This window comes from Chiroxiphia lanceolata, chromosome 10 (assembly GCF_009829145.1).
Source record: "Chiroxiphia lanceolata isolate bChiLan1 chromosome 10, bChiLan1.pri, whole genome shotgun sequence".
NCBI classification, from domain to species: Eukaryota; Metazoa; Chordata; class Aves; order Passeriformes; family Pipridae; genus Chiroxiphia; species Chiroxiphia lanceolata.
In genome coordinates, this window is record NC_045646.1 from 6,004,064 (window position 1) to 6,024,384 (window position 20,321).

Here is a 20,321-nt window from a genome sequence, read left to right on the forward strand (position 1 = left end):
CAGCCCATTCTTCAGCTGTCCAGCTGCAGCAGCTTTAAGGCTGTTTGGAGTAATTTCATTAGTCAGAAGTCTAATGCTCTGTCACTAAATATTTAAACCTGACAGCTTTTACTGTCTCTTTTGTTTTCTAATAAGGTTTTTATTGCCACAAAAATAGTTCAGTGGTTGCGGAGTTTTGTAAGTAAATACCAGATAATAATACTTGCATTTATTCTGTATAAATAGCTATAGAAAATGTATGCATACATAGAGTTGTGTGTATATATATATTTGTATATACTTAATAAAGTGAATAATTTGTGTACAAAATATTAGCCATTCCTAAAAAAAGCAAACCAAAGCAACCAAAAAACCCTAAACAACAACAGCGTAGGTGCAGTAGGACATGCAGAGGATTTTAATTAGACTCTGACTTGAGACTCCCTTTCCAAAACACTCTGTTGTAGGCAGTCTGAAAGGTAAGGTAAAACTTCATTAAACAGCATTCAATTAAAAAAAATGTAATTGTCTTATGTGGCAAATGCACCATTACACTCTGAACTAGTGTGTCATATTTATTAGAATTTGATTTGCACTTCCTTTTCTGGTGACAAGCACAGCACAGAATTATATGGTATTTATATATTGTTTTCATTATGACATTTATTTTAATGTATTTTTCTCAGTTTATCTAGCATTTCAAGCTCCAAGTCATAAACCTACTTGGAATGATGCTGGGGATTTTGATGTTTCTACATCAAAGTGACCTTTTGTGATGCTTCTGTTCTTTTTTGTTAACTTATAGGGCAATAAATTGCGAGAATCAAAAAGTAAAATTAAAATAAACAGTTGTAAATACTTCTCCTCTTTTATGCCATTTACTTACTCAATAAAAACTGGGAAAAAATAAGTCTGTTACAAAGACAAGGTGACACTCCAGGCAGCTGTGCTTTTGTTTTAATTTTGTGGTGCGTTCTAAGAAAGAAGTCAAACCCAAGTTGGAACTGAGTGAGTGTACAATTTGGAGAAAGCTTATCTTATTTGTTTACAAAATTTAACATTAAATAATATTTCACATATTATTTTATACTATCATAAAACCTAGAACCCAACTTCCATAATCCATTACTGTGTTGGAGTTTGCTGAGAAAGGGAACTAATAAAAAAATAATACAATGAAAGTTTGCATTATGAGCTGCCTAAATCATAAGCCTAGGTTTTTTACTTCTAATTAGGCAGCCAATTATGGCATCTGTAGTCAGAATGAAAATAACCCAATAGATCCAGCCAGTGCTTTTTTTTGATGTTTCTGTCTTATATGCATATATATATATGCATATATATATAAATTACTACTTATACTTTGTGACTCTGATATAGTGACTCTTCAAGCTATTTGACCTTTACATAAAGACAACATACTGCTTCCTCACACTTCTGTGCCTTAATTTATGCACATAATGTAAACGGTGGCACATCTCTGATGTAATTCCACATTCCTTAGGTTAAGATGACTCAGCACCACTGATTTAGCAGAATGCCAATCAAAACTTTGTGTACTTCTGCATTTATCTTGTCATTGTTGACTTCTTTGTAGGCAGCAGTTCCTTGTCTAAAACACTCTAGTTGCTGTAATAGCATTCAGGAGAGAGCCTTTTCTCTTTTTCAGCCTTCATTGATAGTCAGTGTGTTAAGTAGACCAACACAATATTGGTTTGCTTTATTTTTTTTTAGTTTTTTTTATTTTCATTGAAATTGCTCAGTTCCTGGTTTAACTCTGGTATCATGCTACTCCACTTCCATGTGATGCTGTGCTTCTGCATAAAATGAAGAATTAATAAGACCAGCATTTCTTCGTTGCTTTCACACTTTAGTGGTATCAAAGTTCTGCGTAGAAGCAAGAGCAGATGTGTGTGTACCTTTCTGACGTCTTTGTACCTGCAAATCTGAAGATAAGTTCTCTTTTTCAGTGTTATATAAATTATTTTCTTGTCTAGGGCAACTTGCTAATTATTATTATCACGCTAATTTTTTTTTTTTGGATCTTAAATGTTGTGTTAGGAACAAAACAGGATATTGAACTTCTTGTTTATTATTCTTTCCAACTGCAGAATAGATGGGTGGAAAATCACTGTGAATTCAACAAAAGCTATAGCACTGCAATTAAAAGATCAGACTGGGCATTGTTTATTCCCTTCCTCTTTCTTTTTATTTTCTTTTTTTGGGGGGGGCGGGAGGAAGCATGTTCTGGGAGTTGTGTAACTAAATTATTACCTTCCGTATCACCATCTGCTTACATGGTTTGGAAACGTTTCTAACCTCTGTGTGTGTGTGTGTGTGTGTTCACTTCATGACTTCAAGAAGTGCCAAAAAACCAGTGAACGTACTCAGCAGATGGACTGAGGGACTCACACCCTCCAAGCAGTCAGTCTTGATTGTTCTGGGTATAATTAAGCATATTGTCTCTAAATCTAATTAGTTCGTTTCAAAACATGGCAAAGATGTTTATATTTGCAAGAATAAAATATTCCTTCTGGGATGAAGACCTACTTCAGATCATGTCTGTGGATAAACATTACAAGTAGAAAATTCTCAGTAAGGTCATGTGCAATTTTTCATTTAGCTCAATACTTGTATTGTTATCTTTTAAGCAGAAAGTATTTCAACTCAATCCTTGCACTACAGTAGGCTGCAGATAAATCTTAAAAGCGAAGAAATAGATCTGGGAGCTCAAAGTAGGCTTGCCAAAAAATAGGATTTACATTTCAATGCTTAAAGCTTCAGGTATGTGTTTATTTTCAACCCTAACAGTATTTCATTCAAAACAATTAGAATATTCAGAGGCTTAAAGTTGCAGCATGTTTTCGAACAAAAAACAAAAGCAGTGTATCATTTCAGTTTAGAGAAGAAGTATTCAGATCTGAAATCTTACGGAAGAGGGACAATAATATCTGGTTCCAATCAAGTAGCAGAAGAGCATCCTCCCCACAGTAAGATTATTTAAGTGTGAGTGTTTGTAGAGGTCGTGAATATCTTTGGAAATATCAGCTGGATGTATTTCTGATAATGAATTATGGTTTATTGGGGTGTTGCTCTAGTTCCAGCCAACACTACAAGGAAGCTGGATCCCTGCTGATTGCATGGGTTGTACTGCTCAATGCTCACCAAGTGCAGAGCCTGTCAACAAACAGGCTTTGATGGTATGTTACATCTCATCTCAGTCCAGTGTTGGCCTTTATCATTTACTGAAATAGTGGAAGTAAATAACAAGGTGTCTTGGTGATCATCAACTTATTAGTTTGAACTAAGAAGCAAACCAGAAAACAACCATAATTATTAGATTGCAATACAAGTTGTGCTGGGTGATGGAAATCTCCTGCTGACTCAGTTCTGCTGGTTTCAGGGTACAGTTTGGAGAAACTGGCCAAACTAATTCCCTTTAATAGTGGTGAGAGTTCAGGAGCCTTGTCAGTCCACAGGAGCTGATTGTGTCAAAAAGAAGTGGTGATCCTCTAAAACACATATAGGCTGGAAATTCCATAGACTGTTGGCATTCATTAGTAATCTTAAGACTTACAGTTTGGGCCTAAGGTCTAATGGGCTCATTAAATGAAAGTTCATTCTGGTTTTATTGAGCTGTGTGAAGTCTAAGTTTTGATAGGGCTGTGTGAAGATTTTGCTTACTGCCTTGTTATGTAACTTTTCCAACTTCTTACTCATTTTGCAGTCATTTTGACCTTGGTAAACCAGATTCAAACTATCTTCAAAGGCATTTAAGTACCTTTTCTCAGTTCTGTATTAAAAAAAAAAAAGTGGAGTTAATACCCTCTCTACATTTCATACCCTATATATTTATTTTTCTGATTCTCATTAATTTAATTAGATTGCAGTCCTCCTTTGCTCTGCAGGATAAATACCTTTTAACTTTGATGCTTCATGCTAGAGATGCATACTCATAGGTATCTACTCAAATAAAAGTGCCCAAAGTAAAGTATTGTCCTTTTCCTGCATAAAAAATTCCCAATACAGTCAGTGAAATTGCTAGGTTTTGATAATCTGCATCTCTAATGAGAAACTCATCTCTTTACTTCAGTGGTAACTACTTCAATGATACATAAAAGTGCTTTAGAACAGTGCTAATTTTGTTTTTGAGATCACCCAGCAGCTTAACAACCAGTCTGGATATAAAATTCAGTTCTCCAGTTCTTTGTAGTAGTCTTCACTAGGTAGCAAAGTTTATGGGCATTTAGCCAACTGTATTTTTATATGTTGCATCCACCTGTTTTGACATTTATCTATAAAAATAAATTCCATATGTAGCACAAATTTTGGTCTTTGTGGGTCCCAAGTTACAATGGCAATAATTAAAATGTTTACTTTCATGTCCCAGATGGTAACTGTGGTAGATAATTGTATTCACTGCAATTATTTTGGACTAAGTATAGCAGAGGAAGATAAAAATCCGGTATGATTTTGTAACAGCACACAATATTTAATTGGTTTAACTGTAGGCTTAATTATTTCCAGGATTAAAAGTAAAAGAAAAATGGCAGTGGATTACAGGTCCAAACAGATTTATGGGGCCTTTACATGTTACTTAGATACAGATTTGGCACAATGGTCAATTTGGGGTTATTGTTTATACAGGCTTTGGGCATGACCTTGTAATGGTTATATTTGGAAATTTTTTAAAAAGTTATGGAAATGAAATTAAACTCATTGCTTTTCCACATATTCTTATTTCTCTTTGTAATGTCTAGCAGAGCAGCCAAAGCCTTTGTATCTGGGTGAAGCAGACTCATAGCTTGATAATTTTTTAAAGGGATTGAAAAATTGAGTATTTAACTAACATAATGATAGCCCATGAAATGTATTGCAATTGCAATGATTTTGTTTGTGTTATTATAATAAACCTAGTTGTTTCAGGCTGTGTTTTGGTACTATAAATATTTTGTGTTAGAGCAGTGTTTTGTGACTTACTGAGTTTTACATTTTCATGCCATTTGCTTGACATTTGGTCTCAAAATAGCATTACTTTTAAGTGCTATTGAAGATCATTTATTTTTAATAATGCTCCTGTTCATAAATAAATTATAAAAGCTATGAGACATGCTTAATATAGTTCACTGGGTTTCTAGAGACCCTTAATACGTAAAGAAATTACAGGTATGCGTTGTATTTAAAATATAGGGAATTCTGTGTGTTTGCTTTTGGGGGAAAAAAAAAACCACAAGATTTTTAGTCTTGAATTTTTGTTAATGTACAGACTGATTTCTAATGTCATTTCTCGATTCATCTTAGTTATAAATTTAGTCACTCTAAATTTTTCATGAGCTTGGGTGACTTTTCACTAGAGACTGCTTTGCCCCTTTCCTTGCTGTAGCTCATGAAAAACTTTGTACTGAGAAGCTCAGTAGAAGACATTTCCCATTTCCCTGTTAAAAAGCAGTAGAGATGAAGAAAGTGCTGCTTCTTTTTTTAATTTGTGTGGCCTGATCCTCTTCCTCATGGGCATCTCTGACTTTCTGACTTCTTTTTTTTTTTTCTTTTTTCCTCTTCTGAACTTGAAATTAGGTCATGTATAAATGAAGCTGATTAAGTTGTTTTGTGAGGGAAATATTCCCACTGAAATACCTAAATTTTATCAAAATTCACATTTTTAGTGAGGCAATGTTTATTTCTAAGAGGAATAATTAACATGTAAAATAAAGCAGAGTATGTCCAGTTGTGAATGACATTTCTTGGGAAACTGAAAAATTAGTTTTGCATTTTTTGAAGTTGAAGAAAATACAGATCCTCATGGAGTTTAGGCTCTGTAGCCCTCTTTCTATACTTTTTTTTGATTGATATTTCAAAAGGGGAGAAGGGCCATGCTGATAGTCACCATAGTGATCTACACAATTTCCCAGAGGCCTGCAGAGAGATAGAAGTATCACATGAATGATGGTCGTTTATACATTTGTTTATTTTATGAAGTCTTTTCTTCTTCCTTCAAGGAGACATCTAAGTATTGTGTTAGAAAAGAAGGCAGGCAATGGGACTATAATTCATATTTTGATCAAAAATATCCATACTATGTTGAAAATAGTCATATTATTATGCATAATTTAATAGTTTGATTGTATTATTCAGAGTCACTAACAGCATGTTTCTTGGAGTCCTTTTCAGAGTCAGTTATGGATAATATTTTCATTAATATTGTCAAATTCTGTTCTTTGGAAATTAGCTTATTGATTCCCTTCATTTGGTGGGTGACTTTTTGAGAACTCTGGTTTCGTAGTGGCTCCTAGCTTTGCACAAACAGTGAGAGCTGGTGACTGAGATTAAAATTAGGTTGCGAATGAAATCAATAAAAAGCTTTACGGATCCAGTAACTTTGAATTTTACTTGAAAGTCACAAATGTTTTTAAAATGAAGTTGTCTGAAGAAGCACAAGTTTCCATTTGTTTCTGTCGCTGAGAAAATGCAACAGATAAAGCCCAAACTAGGAAACAATTAAATGTATTAACTGCCAGATGAAGGAAGGAAAACCTAAATCCTGACTGGTTTCCTCCTTCAGGCTAAAGAGTTCATAAAACAGAACCTTTTAAAAAGGGAAAATATGCTTGGTCAAAACTGGGTCCTGCTGTTTTGCTAGGTCTTGCCATAAATCCACATGTTCTCCATGTCCAAACCTGCAGAGCTTCTGCAGTGAGTCCTTGTGAGAAAACAGTTGTGTTTTCATCCAGCTCCAACCCAGCTGCAGTTACTGAAAGGTTTTTTGGAGATGTAGGAGAGCAGCAGCAAGGCACAGTGCAGTAAGTATGTGTGACCAAGCCTGAACTGACACAGGCCTTCCTTGTGTGTTCATCCTGTGCTTTCTTACACAAAGGTGCCACTGAGGAGGATGTTTTGTCCACGTTCTGGTGATGTGGAAACCGCGTCAAAGGCTGCGGTAAATACGAGACGTGTAAATGAAATGCTTCATTTCTCAGTGATTCAGGAAACCTGCATCATTCCTGCGCATCAAGGGTTACAAGTCAAACAGTTTTTTAGCAGGCTGTTAATCTGCTGTGCTTGCTCTAGAGTTATAGTTGCTTGCTATCCCGGGAGTTTCCAGCAAATGCTCATACAATCTGATTAACATGGTTCACGTACAAAGGGCGCTGGCCTGGGGACTACCACGTCTCATTAATGGAAATGAATTTTTCATACCATGGCTGCTGTGTCTGTGTGTTAAGACTTTCATTTCTTTTTCCAATTCTGTCTATTTTCTGTATTGTATTTTTTTTTTGGCAGAAATGACTGTATGAATTTTAACGACTGGTTACATTACAGGTCTGAGGGGGTTTATTTTTGCATACTGATGTTATTTTTACTAAGAAACAGATGTATCAGCAGCAGAGGAAAAAAAAGAGAGCGAAATGGCACACATTTGTGTTCATATTGAACCCTTTTGCTCTGATTGAATGCTTGATGAGTTCAGTTTAAGGACGAGGCGACTCGATCTGTTCTTGGCAGCAGTCCTGCTTTGCGTGGGAGGTTGGAGCAAGCGACCCTGTGAGGTCCCTGCCAGCCAACATTTCTGTGGTTCTCTGAATTGTCAACTTTTCAGTGTAACTTTCCAGAATTAAGTGAAGTGTTGTAATTGATGGATCATCCTATCTTTTTAAGCGGCTGTAAGGTGTTCTGCTGTGACGTGAATACTGTTCTGGTTTATAGCTGAAAGCAGGGAAGAGAGGGCTTAGTCTTCTCTCTGTGCTATTCCTTGCAGTATTTTGGATAAATGTTGCTTTTTAAAGGAAATTGGAAAGGAAGTAATGGTACATATTAGGCTGGTATGCAAAGTCGGCTGAGTGACTGGTCATCCACAGCTGCTGTACTGTGGCACTTGATATTTAATTCTCTTGGTATCAGAAGATTGTCATTTTCAGATTAACATCACTCTGTTGAAAAGTACCCACACATCACTAACTGTCTTGTACGGGGGGTGTGTACCTGAACATAGGTATCCAGCATCTTACAAGATCATCAGCCCACATTAGGTGATGATATAAAGCTGAATTAACAGAAACCATCAGCCCTTCTGTTCATGCACAATTCCTGCTTTCGATAGGAATTGCTGAAATACCTCTAAGCATCAGTTATATAGTTTATAGCCTACTTTATCTCTGTGTACTAAGCTATATGCTTCTTGAATATGTCCTCTTTGTTCTGTTTGTAATGCACACTTTGCTTATCTTCAACTGCTAATGTCTCTAAATCAAAAAGTTCTACAGCATAAACAATTTAAACTCCAATAGCTATGCACAACACAGGCCAAGTCTAAAAGAAGGTTTATGAGAAGTTTTTCCTCTAAAGAAGCTGATGTGTTTATTTTAGAGTGTGAGGTGTGTATTATGCTCCTCTCTAAGACTGCTCAGTTAGTGGTCAAGAAGTATTATGGTTACTTTTTAAGAAAGTATTCCCTAAGAAATGTCTACAGACTAACAGTATTAATCAGTTTAGTCTACTGGCAATCTGTGATAAATTCTGCATATGTAAATATTTGTAGGTGTCAAAAGTGACTAGAGCAGGCTGAGATAGACAACTGAGAATTGAGGTAGACTTTAAGATAATAGGCTTCTCCAGTTTATTTCATGTAGTACCCTCACCTTCATACATCTGAGCAAGGCTGAGAGATTACCCTAAATGATGATTGGGAAACCATCAAATAGAGGCTGAAGATAAAACCATAGGCTAAGCAGCTGTGCCTCTTTTCCCAAGGGTGTGGTCACAGTTGGGTAGGACTTGGCTGCAAACACATCAGATCTTGCTGCTTTTTGTGACTTCCAGAAGGGAAGTGTAAAATTCTTCTGGAAAACTACTGAAAGCATGTATTTTACTGATACATGGAGCTTCACGTATAGAGGTACTTCATCACAGATCTTAAATCTGTTTGCAGAGTGAGTGATAACTAAAGAAAGAAATAATTTTTGAGTTTAAAATGCTTCTGCACTGAACTCAATGCTGGCTGATGTGGAAAGGCAGCAGTGCTATCAGATAGGTATGCAGAGGAAGCAGCAGAAAGAAAGGATGCTTCCTTTAAATTTTATCCTCAGAAATCTACTGAGTATTCCTTTGTTGACCTGAACTAACACACTTTGGATTTTCTTTCAAAGAGAAATCATAAACTCATTTCAGCGTGTAGACATCGGCGGATTCAGGATGCCGAATGTCACACCATGTTGACTATGTGTGAAAAAACATGTTCTGATAAATTCACAGGAATTGTACACCATGCAAAATTACACCTCCAGGCAGACTCAAATGACCAAACTCTGACATTTCTCACACTTGACAGCTTATTTCAGTGGAGATTTAGGAAAAAAAGGTCAAAGGACACCAAACATATTACTGCTCCACTCTGCCTATGGCTATAGCAACACTAAATCTTCTAATACTACATCTTAGGGCAAATGAAGGTTTCCTCATTTAGGTCCTACAAACAGGAGTAAACAAGTCTTATGAGGAGTGGCTGAGGGAGCTGGGGTTGCTTAGCCTGGAGAAAAGGAGGCTCAGGGGAGAGAGACCTCATCACTTTCTACAATTACCTGAAAGGAGATTGTAGCGAGGTGAGGTCAGTCCCTTCTCTCAGGTGACTAGAGGTAAGACAAGAGGAAATGGCCTCAAGCTGCACCAGAAGAGGTAAAATTTCTTCACTGAAAGTGCTGTCAATCCCTGGCACAGGCTGGACAGAGAGGTGGTGGAGTCACCAGCTCTGGAGGTTTTTACAAGACATGTAGATGTGGCACTTGAGGACGTGGTTCAGTGGTGGCCTTGGCAGTGCTGGGGGAACAGTTGGACTCACTGATCTTGAAGGTCTTTGCCAGCCTAAGAAATTCTCTGATTCTGTGATTGTGTATAACATGTGCAGGGTTGTTGCAGCTTAATGGCTTCAGAGAATGTCCCCTTGCCTTGCTAGGAGCAGCATCGGGGCCGATAATGCGCGAATGGCTCGATTGCCTTCTGACAGGAGTGTGCAGTGTGGCTGTGCCCTGGTGTGTGTTCACGGCTACAGAAATGTGCTTTCATAAACATGGGCCCATCTTGGGTTGCAGTAGCAGTTGCCATGGCAACATCACTCTGTGTACTTGAGCTTTAACATTTGAGAGTTCACCCAGAAAATAAATCTGGCGTGATTATGAAGTACACTTGCTTGTTTTCTGAATTCTTTGGATACAGATCGTTGAAAAAAGCAGAAAATTATGTTACTGCCTTACTCTGTTTTCTGCCATAAACCATGCACAGAATCATTAAAGCTGTCGTCTATCAAAATATAGTAAAATTCCAATAAAGCTAAATTGTAAATGTTGCCACCTTCAGCTCCATAATATATTATTTTTAAGGGCTCTCTGTCATGGTTGAACTTGATGAAACTCGGTAAAACCCCACTGAGCAAGAAATGAGGAAAAAAAATCTAGAAAATGTATTCCTAAGTAGGTATTTAATTGTTTCTTTTTTAAGTAGTGACCTATTTTTCTACAGCAAGTTAAAATACCTCACGATGATGACAACACGAACATATTTGTATATGTATCAGTTTTTTAAATATATTATTTGAAATCTGGTTTTATCAAAAAAATTACTCTTGACATGAGACATTAGGGCTTCATATGTCTTATGTATCTCTGATTCCATTTGCAGTTGTTACTAATAGGAAGATTTGTCTTCTGTAACCAGATAAGTTTGTGAAATTAATCCTGAGCTCTGAAAACTGGAGCACTGGAACAGATTGCCCAGAAAAGTTGTCATCTCTCCTCACTGGAGATATTCAAGAATCATCTGGATGCAATCCTGTGCAATGTGCTCTGGGATGACCCTACTGGAGAAAGTGGGTTGGATCAGGTGATCCACTGTGGTCCCTTCCAACCTTACACATTCTGGGATTCCATGAAAAACCAGGTTAGATCATCTGATCTTGCAGATCAGCGGCAGCACCGGGGAGTTTGCAGATGATGGGCATTCTGCTCTCCCCCACATCACTGTCAGATCCGGCCTCTTCAACAGAAGCCATGGAAACAGGGTTCTGAGATCATTCTGCTTGGAGATGTCTGAGTCACTGAAGAGCTGCTTTCCTTTGAGAAGTGATGTGAGTGCAACATATTGTCAGCAATCTGCGTTTTTACTGAAACTGGGTCTGAGGTCCTGAGCAGGTCTCCTGTGTCTCATGCTTGCAGGTCTGCTGCAGGCTGTATCCTTTTATCAGGGGGGGCAGATCCCTGATATTACCAGGCTGACTCATGTCATCTTTGGACTAGACTAAATTTTAGATAATATTGAATCCCAGGTGCTCCAGAGTCCCCAGTTTGTTAGTGAGTTGTGGTTTTTGGTTTGGTATGGTTTGGGATTTTTTTCCCCCCAACAGAATGTGTTAATGTTTTCATTGTTGGATTTTATCAATGATAGTTAAAATCAGGAATGGAGTTATTGTGCATGATGAGGCCAGATTCCTGTTTGTAGCTTATCCATAAAAGCGACCATTTGGGTTTGTTTTGTTTGCTTGGTGGGGTTTTGTTGTTATTGTTTTTTTAGGGGGAAAGTTAGTTTTTGTTGTGGTTGGTTGGTTGGTTGTGGTGTTTTGTGGTTTTGGTTTGGGGGTTTTTTAATTTTTTTTTTTTATTATTCTTTCTAAGGCATGGGTTAAAATCACATACTATTTTTCAATGCAGCTTTGTACCTTTAAAGTAGCAGACTCCCATTAGCACACTTTCTTGCCATGTAGTAGCTTGCAAGTGTACAGTTTCTGAATTTTCGAAGTTCAAATGACTTAAATTTTTATAATAGTTTAAATATGATTGGCTGTAATTAAAGAGGAAAAAGAGATTGAAAAAAATCAAAGCGAAATGTGTCCAAGCCAAAGACTGACAGTGTAAAAATTTCCAAAGCAGAAATGAGTCATATAAAATTAACTTTCTTAAGAACAACTATGGCCTGTTACTACAGCTATTGCTGTCAGCATTTTCAAGTTAAACACCATTTACAATAATTTTATTTCACATCAAGTTCAACTATAAGCTTAAATGCAAATGTCTCAATAATAGTTTTTGTCCTGGCAAAGCTTTATATTTTATTTCTTTCAGAACCAATTATAATGTCTGAGGAAATGTAATGCAAAATATATTATTGATGAAAATCTGAATTTGGAAAAAAATATATATGCAGGCAACTGAATATTAGGTTGGTGTACAGGCAGTCGGTGTGAGGAGAAATGGGAAAGGGAAAGACTATGTGTTGGATGAACACCTTTGGGTGGCTTGTTTGGTCTCCAAGAAGAGGTGGTTGCTGCTGACCATCCCATATTGGGTGGGAGGGGGCAAAGGGACCCAACAGGCAGTTGCATCCAAGATCTGATGGTGGCTGCAGGGTCAAGCAAACTGTGTGAAGGACTGGATGAAACACATGGCTAAAGTGGCTTCTTTTGCAGGAAACGTTCTTTTTGCATTTCCTTCTGAGTGCATTTTGTTTGTTGTAACTGTGTAATGTCTGCAAGTCCCTGAAATTTGAAGCAGGGTTAAAACTCAGGCGCTTTTTTGCTGAGGGATCCCTGGTGTCATGTGGGCTTTCCCCACCCCATCAGCTCCTGTGATTCTCTGGGGACACCAAGGAAGAGATGATGGAGTGGGACTGCAGCTGAAGCAACAGGGAAGGAGGAGTGAGGGGCTTTGAGATGGGAGGGGGAAGGACAAGGTCACTCTGGAGGAGCAGGGCCCAGTGTGCTTGGGATGGGGATGGACAGGAGTTCAGGCAGAGGTGTGAGAATGTAAATTGTGGGGAGGTGGTTGGGGCAGGAGGAGCTAGGTGGTGGAGCTGCGGTCTAGTGCCAATGAGCAAAGATGTAGGGTGTAATTTCTTCCCCCTAGATCTAGTTTAAGAACAGTGTGTAAATGCACGTACACAACACATCCCTCCTAGTGCTGGAACTTCTGTTTCTCCATCCGCTTCTTTGCTTTTAGCAACACTGCAATCCTATCCAGTGCCCTTCCCAAGGAGAACAGCGGGGATCTGTGCTGAGTCCAAAGGAAAGATGAGTGATTAATTCATGGACTAAGGAAATGGAGTGTGTGTATGGTTGGGGCTTCTCTTGCCTTGTTTGGGATCAATGTTGTGATGTTTGCCAGTGAGTGTGGTGAAAAGGGAACAGCAAGAAAACTGAACTGATCCCCACCCTAATGGGAGGGAAAAGCTGTTCTGGAAGCAGAGCAAAGGCAGCAGCACAGCACGTACCACAAGAAACGCACACACTCTGCAACAGAGCCATTTATACTGATCTGATTACACTGCAGTTTTAATAAACCTTCTAGGTAGGCTCTGCATATATCACAGATGCTGTTAGCTCCAATAAGTTCAGTAAATATTTCTGACTTTTGTTTCAGGCAAATAGGTATTTGCAAACTAAACATGCCTGAGAATGGAAAAGATCTATGTTAGTAATACATGCCCAGCATATTAGAGACCAGCCAAGGCTGCCTCATCTTTATGTGATAGTTGTCTGCTGAGGAAGAAGGAGCTTCCCAGCAATTCTTCTTTCTCTAAGTCCCAGCAATTCAGAGGTTCTGAAAAGGCAGCAGGCAAATACATCCATGCACCTATGCACATCTGGATGGTCCAGGATATTATAGCTCAAGTGGCTGATATGTTTGATCCCAGGCAAGTTAAATCTTGTTCCAGCTGGGCATTGTCGTGCACAAGTCTAATCAATCAAGGTGTACTGTAGACCCTGTTCTTGTCATGTGGCCATCCTTTGTGTTGATGTTAATTCTGTCCTGGTCCACATGGCTGTTCATGATATAATAAAATCGGGGAGATATTTTGAAGAAGTTAAATATTCCACAACATTTATGTGTGCCAAAAAGCACTTATTAATGAAGGGACAATTTAGGCTCTATTTGGCTGAGTTCTACAGACCTTCTTTCTTCAGTCTGATCTCTCTGTTCTGTCTTCTGCTATCACTCTGGTTGGTCTTTCAGGCTGGGTTCATCTTCGGTGAAATGTGAGCAACTGGTGAATTTTGCCATTTGTTTTTATATGGTGGCTGTGTGGAGTGACAAGGTATTTAACTGTCCTGCTGTAACTGAACTGGTTGCCAAGCCCATATCCCAAACGTGAGGAAAGGGAGAAATCATTACTGCAGGAAATTAGGGCAGTGGTGATGGAAATATCACATTATTTTTTGAATTACAGGGTAGTGTAACCTTGCTGTTGACAAGGGCATCATAATCTTTTCTGCAAACAGCTTTTGTCAGGGATTTACAACTCTGAAGAAATTTGTCTAGACCTGAAACTTGGCATCATCTCGTTTAGCAAAGTACTAAATTGATGTCATATATACTTTAAAGACTTGTAAGTGCAGTAGATGTTAAGTTCCATGATAAACTATGGCTTTAAACAGGTGACATTATATCTACTTTGGGGGTTTGCCTAGACACAAAAAGATTGCAAGGACTTACAGTGAAGGCACTCTGTATAGAAGATACTGAGAAGAAAATAAAAATGAAAGAGCCCTTAAAATGAGGAGATCCAACAAGCCTGGATTTCATGTTCTGTGACTACACGAAGAGGCTGCAATGCCTTTACTACAGTTGCTGGGTGAAGTTTGCCTTATCAGTAATGGACACTAAATAACCTGAGAAGGATTCACTGAGGGTAGCACGTTGACACTTGCCATGCTCCCTGCTGTGTGTGAGCCTGCTGATTGTCTCAGCTGTTTATCAACTGGATTTAACAACTGCAGCACCAGTCACAAAGAATTTACTGTGGCATATTCATATTGCTCTTTCCTTGTTGGTTTCACAAAATGTTTGTATAAGCTGACCTTTCTCTTGGGGAGGTATTGGAGAGAGTGGCAATGGTGCAGATGCAGGACGTTCCATGTTGACCTTATGTTGCCGGGACAGAGAGAATGAACAATTTTCCTGCACTCTGTAGGCCTTGCTTGCCATGGAAGTGACAAGCTGTATTGTTTATACTTATGGACTGTGTGAAAATATGTGATGCTTATACTTGTTAGCTGTGTGTCTAATTATAAGGTTTGAGAACATAATATGTTTATAGAAAGAAAACCTTGAGAAACTGAAGATAATGAAACACCTGCAAATTTAGTAAAACCCTAAAAGCAGATTAATTAGAAAGAGGTTTCTATGCCAAGGATGATTTCAAGTCGCGTGGACAGAACAACAGGTCCATGAACTGGGGACATGAGACGCGTGCACAGACTGAGCTATCCAATCATCTTATTATGAACGTGTACCCTGAGCAAACTAAACTGTATAAAAGTTAACTGATTTAAATAATAAATGGACATATGCCGACCATAATGGCCTGTGAGCATTATGTTCATGCCTCCCCATCGATAACCTTATTGTGTAGTTTTCAAATTGATAAGGGATTGAAGCAGGAAGGCTGTCAAAAAAGAAGTTTCTGGTGGTTTCCTAACAAGATGTACCTATCAGGATGTAAATGCATTATTTTTAAGGTCAAAGAACAGGTGGATAGTTTTGAAATGGGCTCGTTAAGGCAATAACAATCTGATAGGAGCTGACTCTCCTGATTTCTTGGGAACGGTTAATTGAAAGGATATTTAAGGTTTGGTTTGATACCTCTCGATAACATTCTCCCAACAAATCAGTGGAAGTATAGAAATGCCATCAGCTTTATTGGTAATCAGCTTGGCTCTGTCCAGTATTCCAGAGTTTATGATCCCCTTTGCTGTCCCTATAGAATGGCTTTAAAGCTCACTCGGTGCATATTCAGACTTCTGGCATTTTGCAGTTGTTCTTTATCTTTATAATAAAACATGTATTTAACAACAATTAAATGTTGAAACAGCTTGCTGGCAGATGGGATGAATTTTCTATCTCCTGAAGTTTTCAAAAATGTCTTTCAGAAATATGTTCATTTTATGGTCTGTGTTATAGAGAGAATGAACCAGGTATTGTAGTGGTTTTCTTGACTTCAAAATTTTTCCATATTTCTAGTGTCATTTTTTTTTTTTTCCAAATCACTATGTAGAGTTTTCTTTATCCTTCTAATTTCCACCCAAAACTGCATTTATTATCTAGTCTTTAAGTCATGCTTAATTCCTTAAACAGCTAAATACCCAGTGGTAAACAGAACTAATAATGTGGTTTACGTGGCACAAATGGCTTGTGCCTTGAGAACCAGGAGACCCTTTTCTGTTAAAATGGTTCAATACACTGTGGGCCCTGATCTCAGATACTTACCTCAAAGTTGTGCTGTGTCTTTGCACTCAAATAAGGAACTTAGAAATATCAGTAGAAAAAGTGAAGTTGTTAACTGCAGCTGCTCTTGCATTCCTCGCGTTCTTTAACTAAAGGACATGCGTTGCTAATAAGATCCCATACTCCAAAGACTGGTTTCAAATATAAAACTGAATTGAATATTGATTTTTAATTTTAGTTCATTTAGTTGCTTGTGTGTTTTTGGTTTTTTTCTGAAGTGAGGTAACTGGTTTTGGTGCTTTGAATGAAAATGCAATTGCTGAGATACTAAGCTGTGGAATGTGGTTGCTACTCGTCTGCATTAACAACCATTTGAAGAAATTTCATACGGATTTTTATTATGCACTTATATATAGATTTAAATACCCTTTATTAATACACTCAATTGAACAATAACATACATTTTTAAAGTGTCATAAATACAGGGAAAACTTAACTACCGCAGTTAGGCAATGGTCAACGTTTTTAAACTCAGCGAGATTAATATTAGCCATGAAACTGCATATGAAAAACTGCCTTAATTCCTGTTTTATGGCTATTACAGTGCTAATCTGCTAAGGATTTACTTATTTGGCTAAAACAGTTTGTTAAATGACTTCAAGAGTTCTAGAGTCAAAATACATATTTATGGAATGCAGTAATAATTCGTTCTGCTTTAAAGGACCAAAACACCGGTCTTCAATTTCTGACAAAGAGCAGTATGAAATGGAGTTGAAAAGATGAGGTTGTTGGGCAGTTGATATTATCTAGTAGTGATCTCTCATTGGTTTGCAAATTAATCCCTCTACTAGCAAAAGAGGAGATAGAGTGAAAGGGCGGATAAATAGCTTGAAAATTAGTTAGCTCAATTTTCCAGAGAATCTTAATACATCATTTTATGTCCAGCTGGTGCTTGGCAAGAAGCTTAGTGCACCAAGGATCAGTTCTGGGTCTGACATTATTAAAGATCTTCCTTAACAACCTGGATAAGGAGACAGAGTGCTCCCTTGAGAAATCTTGAGGTGATGCACAACTGTGGGAATAGTAAAGCTGTAGTTCAGAGGATCCTTCACAAACCTGAGGGTTGTGCTAACAAGGTCAGCCACAAAGGCTTTGCAGGTGTAAACCATTTGTTGACTCAGCTGGAATTTAAAGACCAAATTTGTTATTGTTATTTAAATAAGTAATGCAGACCTTCACAATAATTTGAGAGGCTTTAGTTCAGATCACTCTAAACTCTGTTGCTTCCACTGCATATAGAAGAGTTTGGAGTGCAGGTGGAGAATTGATTTGCAAAGTGGCTGCAATAGCTCCACTCGGAGCGTGTGGGCTCTCCTGACTGTTCCTGGGCTGCCTGACAGTTATAGGCCAGGGATATTTATATGGCTGTACAGGGAAAATAGGATCTGTAAATTGGTATTGTATAGAGCCAGATAGCTTTTCAGTGGACAATAGGCTGTTTCATTATATCAGAGCTTGCTAACACTTTGCGCTCTTCTGAGAGCTTCAAAAAGCTGAAATTCTACTTTGGCATTAGAGTTGGTTCATCTATTACGTGGCCTCAGTAATGTTATTTGGAGGTAAGTCTTGGAGAGTGAAAATGCCTTAAAGCATAAAAAATGTGAGGGATAATTAGTGTTGTAGGTGTCAGTCTAGTATTCATCACTGTGAGAGGTTTATCTTCGTTTTATTCTAATTGAGAAGTGAGTCCGATGTTTGAAAAAGCCCAAAATTACAGATGCTTATGTGTTGGAATGCTATTGTCAAAGTATGGAGGAAGGCACCCTGTTGTTGCAGTCTGTTAAAAATGATTTCTGAAAATTGACTTTGAGTGGTCGTACTGGAGGTCAGAGTTCTCTTTAGAGGTTTCTGCTTCCATAGAATAGTCTAGAAGTGCCACAGTAATGCCTTGCTATTAAAGGAATGATTTTGTTACAAATACTTACCTGGCAGCACTTTTGATTCATTAAAATGGGAAAAATAAGTGGAGGCAAAACAACTGGGACAATTTCTAAGTAATTCATCAGTCATTCAGGACTATGCATTTAAAATACCTATAAATAATAGAATGCTCCATCTAAATGGAATCCTTTTATGATGTGTAAGTGCAGTGCACCCTGAATTTCTTTAACTATTCATTTCCTTGTGTTTAGAATACAGCAGGCAATTATATTATTTCTAATTTTTCTACTTTATTTAGCAACATTATTTGAATGGGTGTGAAATCAAATTGATATCACACAGTTGTTAAGCTTTAAAATTACTTCAGGTAACAAATAATTGTTTTGGAAACTCTGTGCCTTCACTCAATTTTTTTATATTATCTTGAGGACTGACAAATAATTGGATAACTTCTGTGGTTTGCCACTGGCCTTGTAAATTCCCTTATTCATATTCTTACAATAGATTCTCTTAAATATCTTCTTTCCACACTGAGGGTGTTCATGGAACTGCTGCTGATCCTACAAAGAGATAGGACAATGGAAATGGGGAAAGTGAAATAATGAGAACCCAGTGTTTACTTTTATTGTCTGTGTTTAGTTCTCCCATGTTACAAAGAATAAATAAATTATTTATGTTTGCATGTGGAAACCAACATCTGTGATTTTTTAAAATTTTGGTTCTTATAGATAAAAGATGGCCTATCACAAAGTGAGTGCAGACCAGAGAGCACAGGGGCACTCTTCCATACCTTGACAACGATGAAGCTCCAAGCACAGCGTTGGAACTGGAATGGGACATGGAAAAAGAGCTGGAGGAGCCTGGCTTTGACCATTTCCGACTGGATGGTGCAGTCCAGCATCACCTGGGAAACTCCCAGAGCCCTGACCTTGATCTCGAGCCCATCCAGGCTTCATCTTCCCCCAAGGGAAGATTCCAGAGGCTTCAGGAAGACCCTGACTACATCTCACAATACACGAGACAGGCACCAAAGAGCAATCGCTGCAGTTTTTTTCGGATACTGAAAGTATTTTGCACTGCTTTGATTTTATTTATTTTTGGAATTGTGATAGGATATTATGCTCGCAAGAAATGCCCCTCTCCCCCAACATCTCAAGAACCAAATAATCCTCATATCTACCATGAAATTCTCAAGGAAATCAAAGCTGAAAATATTCAACAGATTTACAGGTATGTACCTTGACATGTTTTTTTGTCTAAATGCGATTAGCTGCCAATGTTAAGGTTTTATGTGATTTGTTTTATGTTGAATCAGATTTACAAACCTAGTTTTGCTTTAGCGATATTCTATTGCTAAATATGTTATTATCTTTAATGTACGTGAATTGAAAAACATAGATTATTCAAGGTGAATAGAAATATAAGCAATAGAACAGCTGTCCTAGGTCCAACTGATTGCCAAATAACACTGTTGAAAACTAAGGTTTATATTATGTTTTGTAATATTTGGTGCTTTAAAAAATCCCTGACTAATTTTTGGCACAAAAATGAAGCCTGGCTTGTGTTTTTATCTAAATGGTGAATTAAACCTTTAGTCTGCATTGCTTTAGGATGAAAAAATTGGCCTCTGCACTCTGAAAGACCACCATTCGTTTATTTTTTTATTCTTTATAATCTGTTTTAAGAATATAAATTGTTGTAAAATATCTGCTGACTGGGGTTTGATTTTATTTATTTTTTTTCCATGTGGAATCTTTTCAGTGCTTTGAAAGTTTATATAACATGTTCATATTAGAGTATAATCACTTTTCTGTAGCGGTGAGTGTGGAAGAAACTAGGTTTTCCTTCCAACTTTTGCAAGTTATTTGAGGGGGCAGAGGAGCTTATTTTGGCTTCTGGAACAGAAAGTTCCTTTCTCATGATAAAGGCAATGCATTGCAGATTTTTTGATCAGTACCAGTTCAGGAGCAGCAGAACTTACAAACCTGAGGTTAGAAAAGATTGTTGTCATGGTCATCCAAAGAGGTCTTCTTGAGTGGAGCAGAAATACATTTGAAAGTAACCACAGGAGTGTTCTAACAATGTTATCTTTTATTGTATCTGCTAAATCAAGTCCTAAATCCTGACATGGTTAATACAGTGTTTTGAGCCAACACTGTTACTAAATTCAAGGGAAAAAAATAAATATGCAGAATTTTATGT

At 37.7% G+C, this 20,321-nt stretch overlaps 1 protein-coding gene across 1 annotated transcript in view; it reads left to right on the forward strand.

The window, feature by feature from the left end:
- NAALADL2 (N-acetylated alpha-linked acidic dipeptidase like 2) overlaps positions 1-20,321 on the forward strand; it is a 470,164-nt gene that overhangs the window by 209,157 nt on the left and 240,686 nt on the right. The window contains 2 exon segments of the mRNA XM_032698178.1: positions 18,848-18,902; positions 18,904-19,349. Of these exon segments, the coding sequence (XP_032554069.1) occupies positions 18,855-18,902; positions 18,904-19,349 (494 nt within the window). The 5' untranslated portion in view covers positions 18,848-18,854.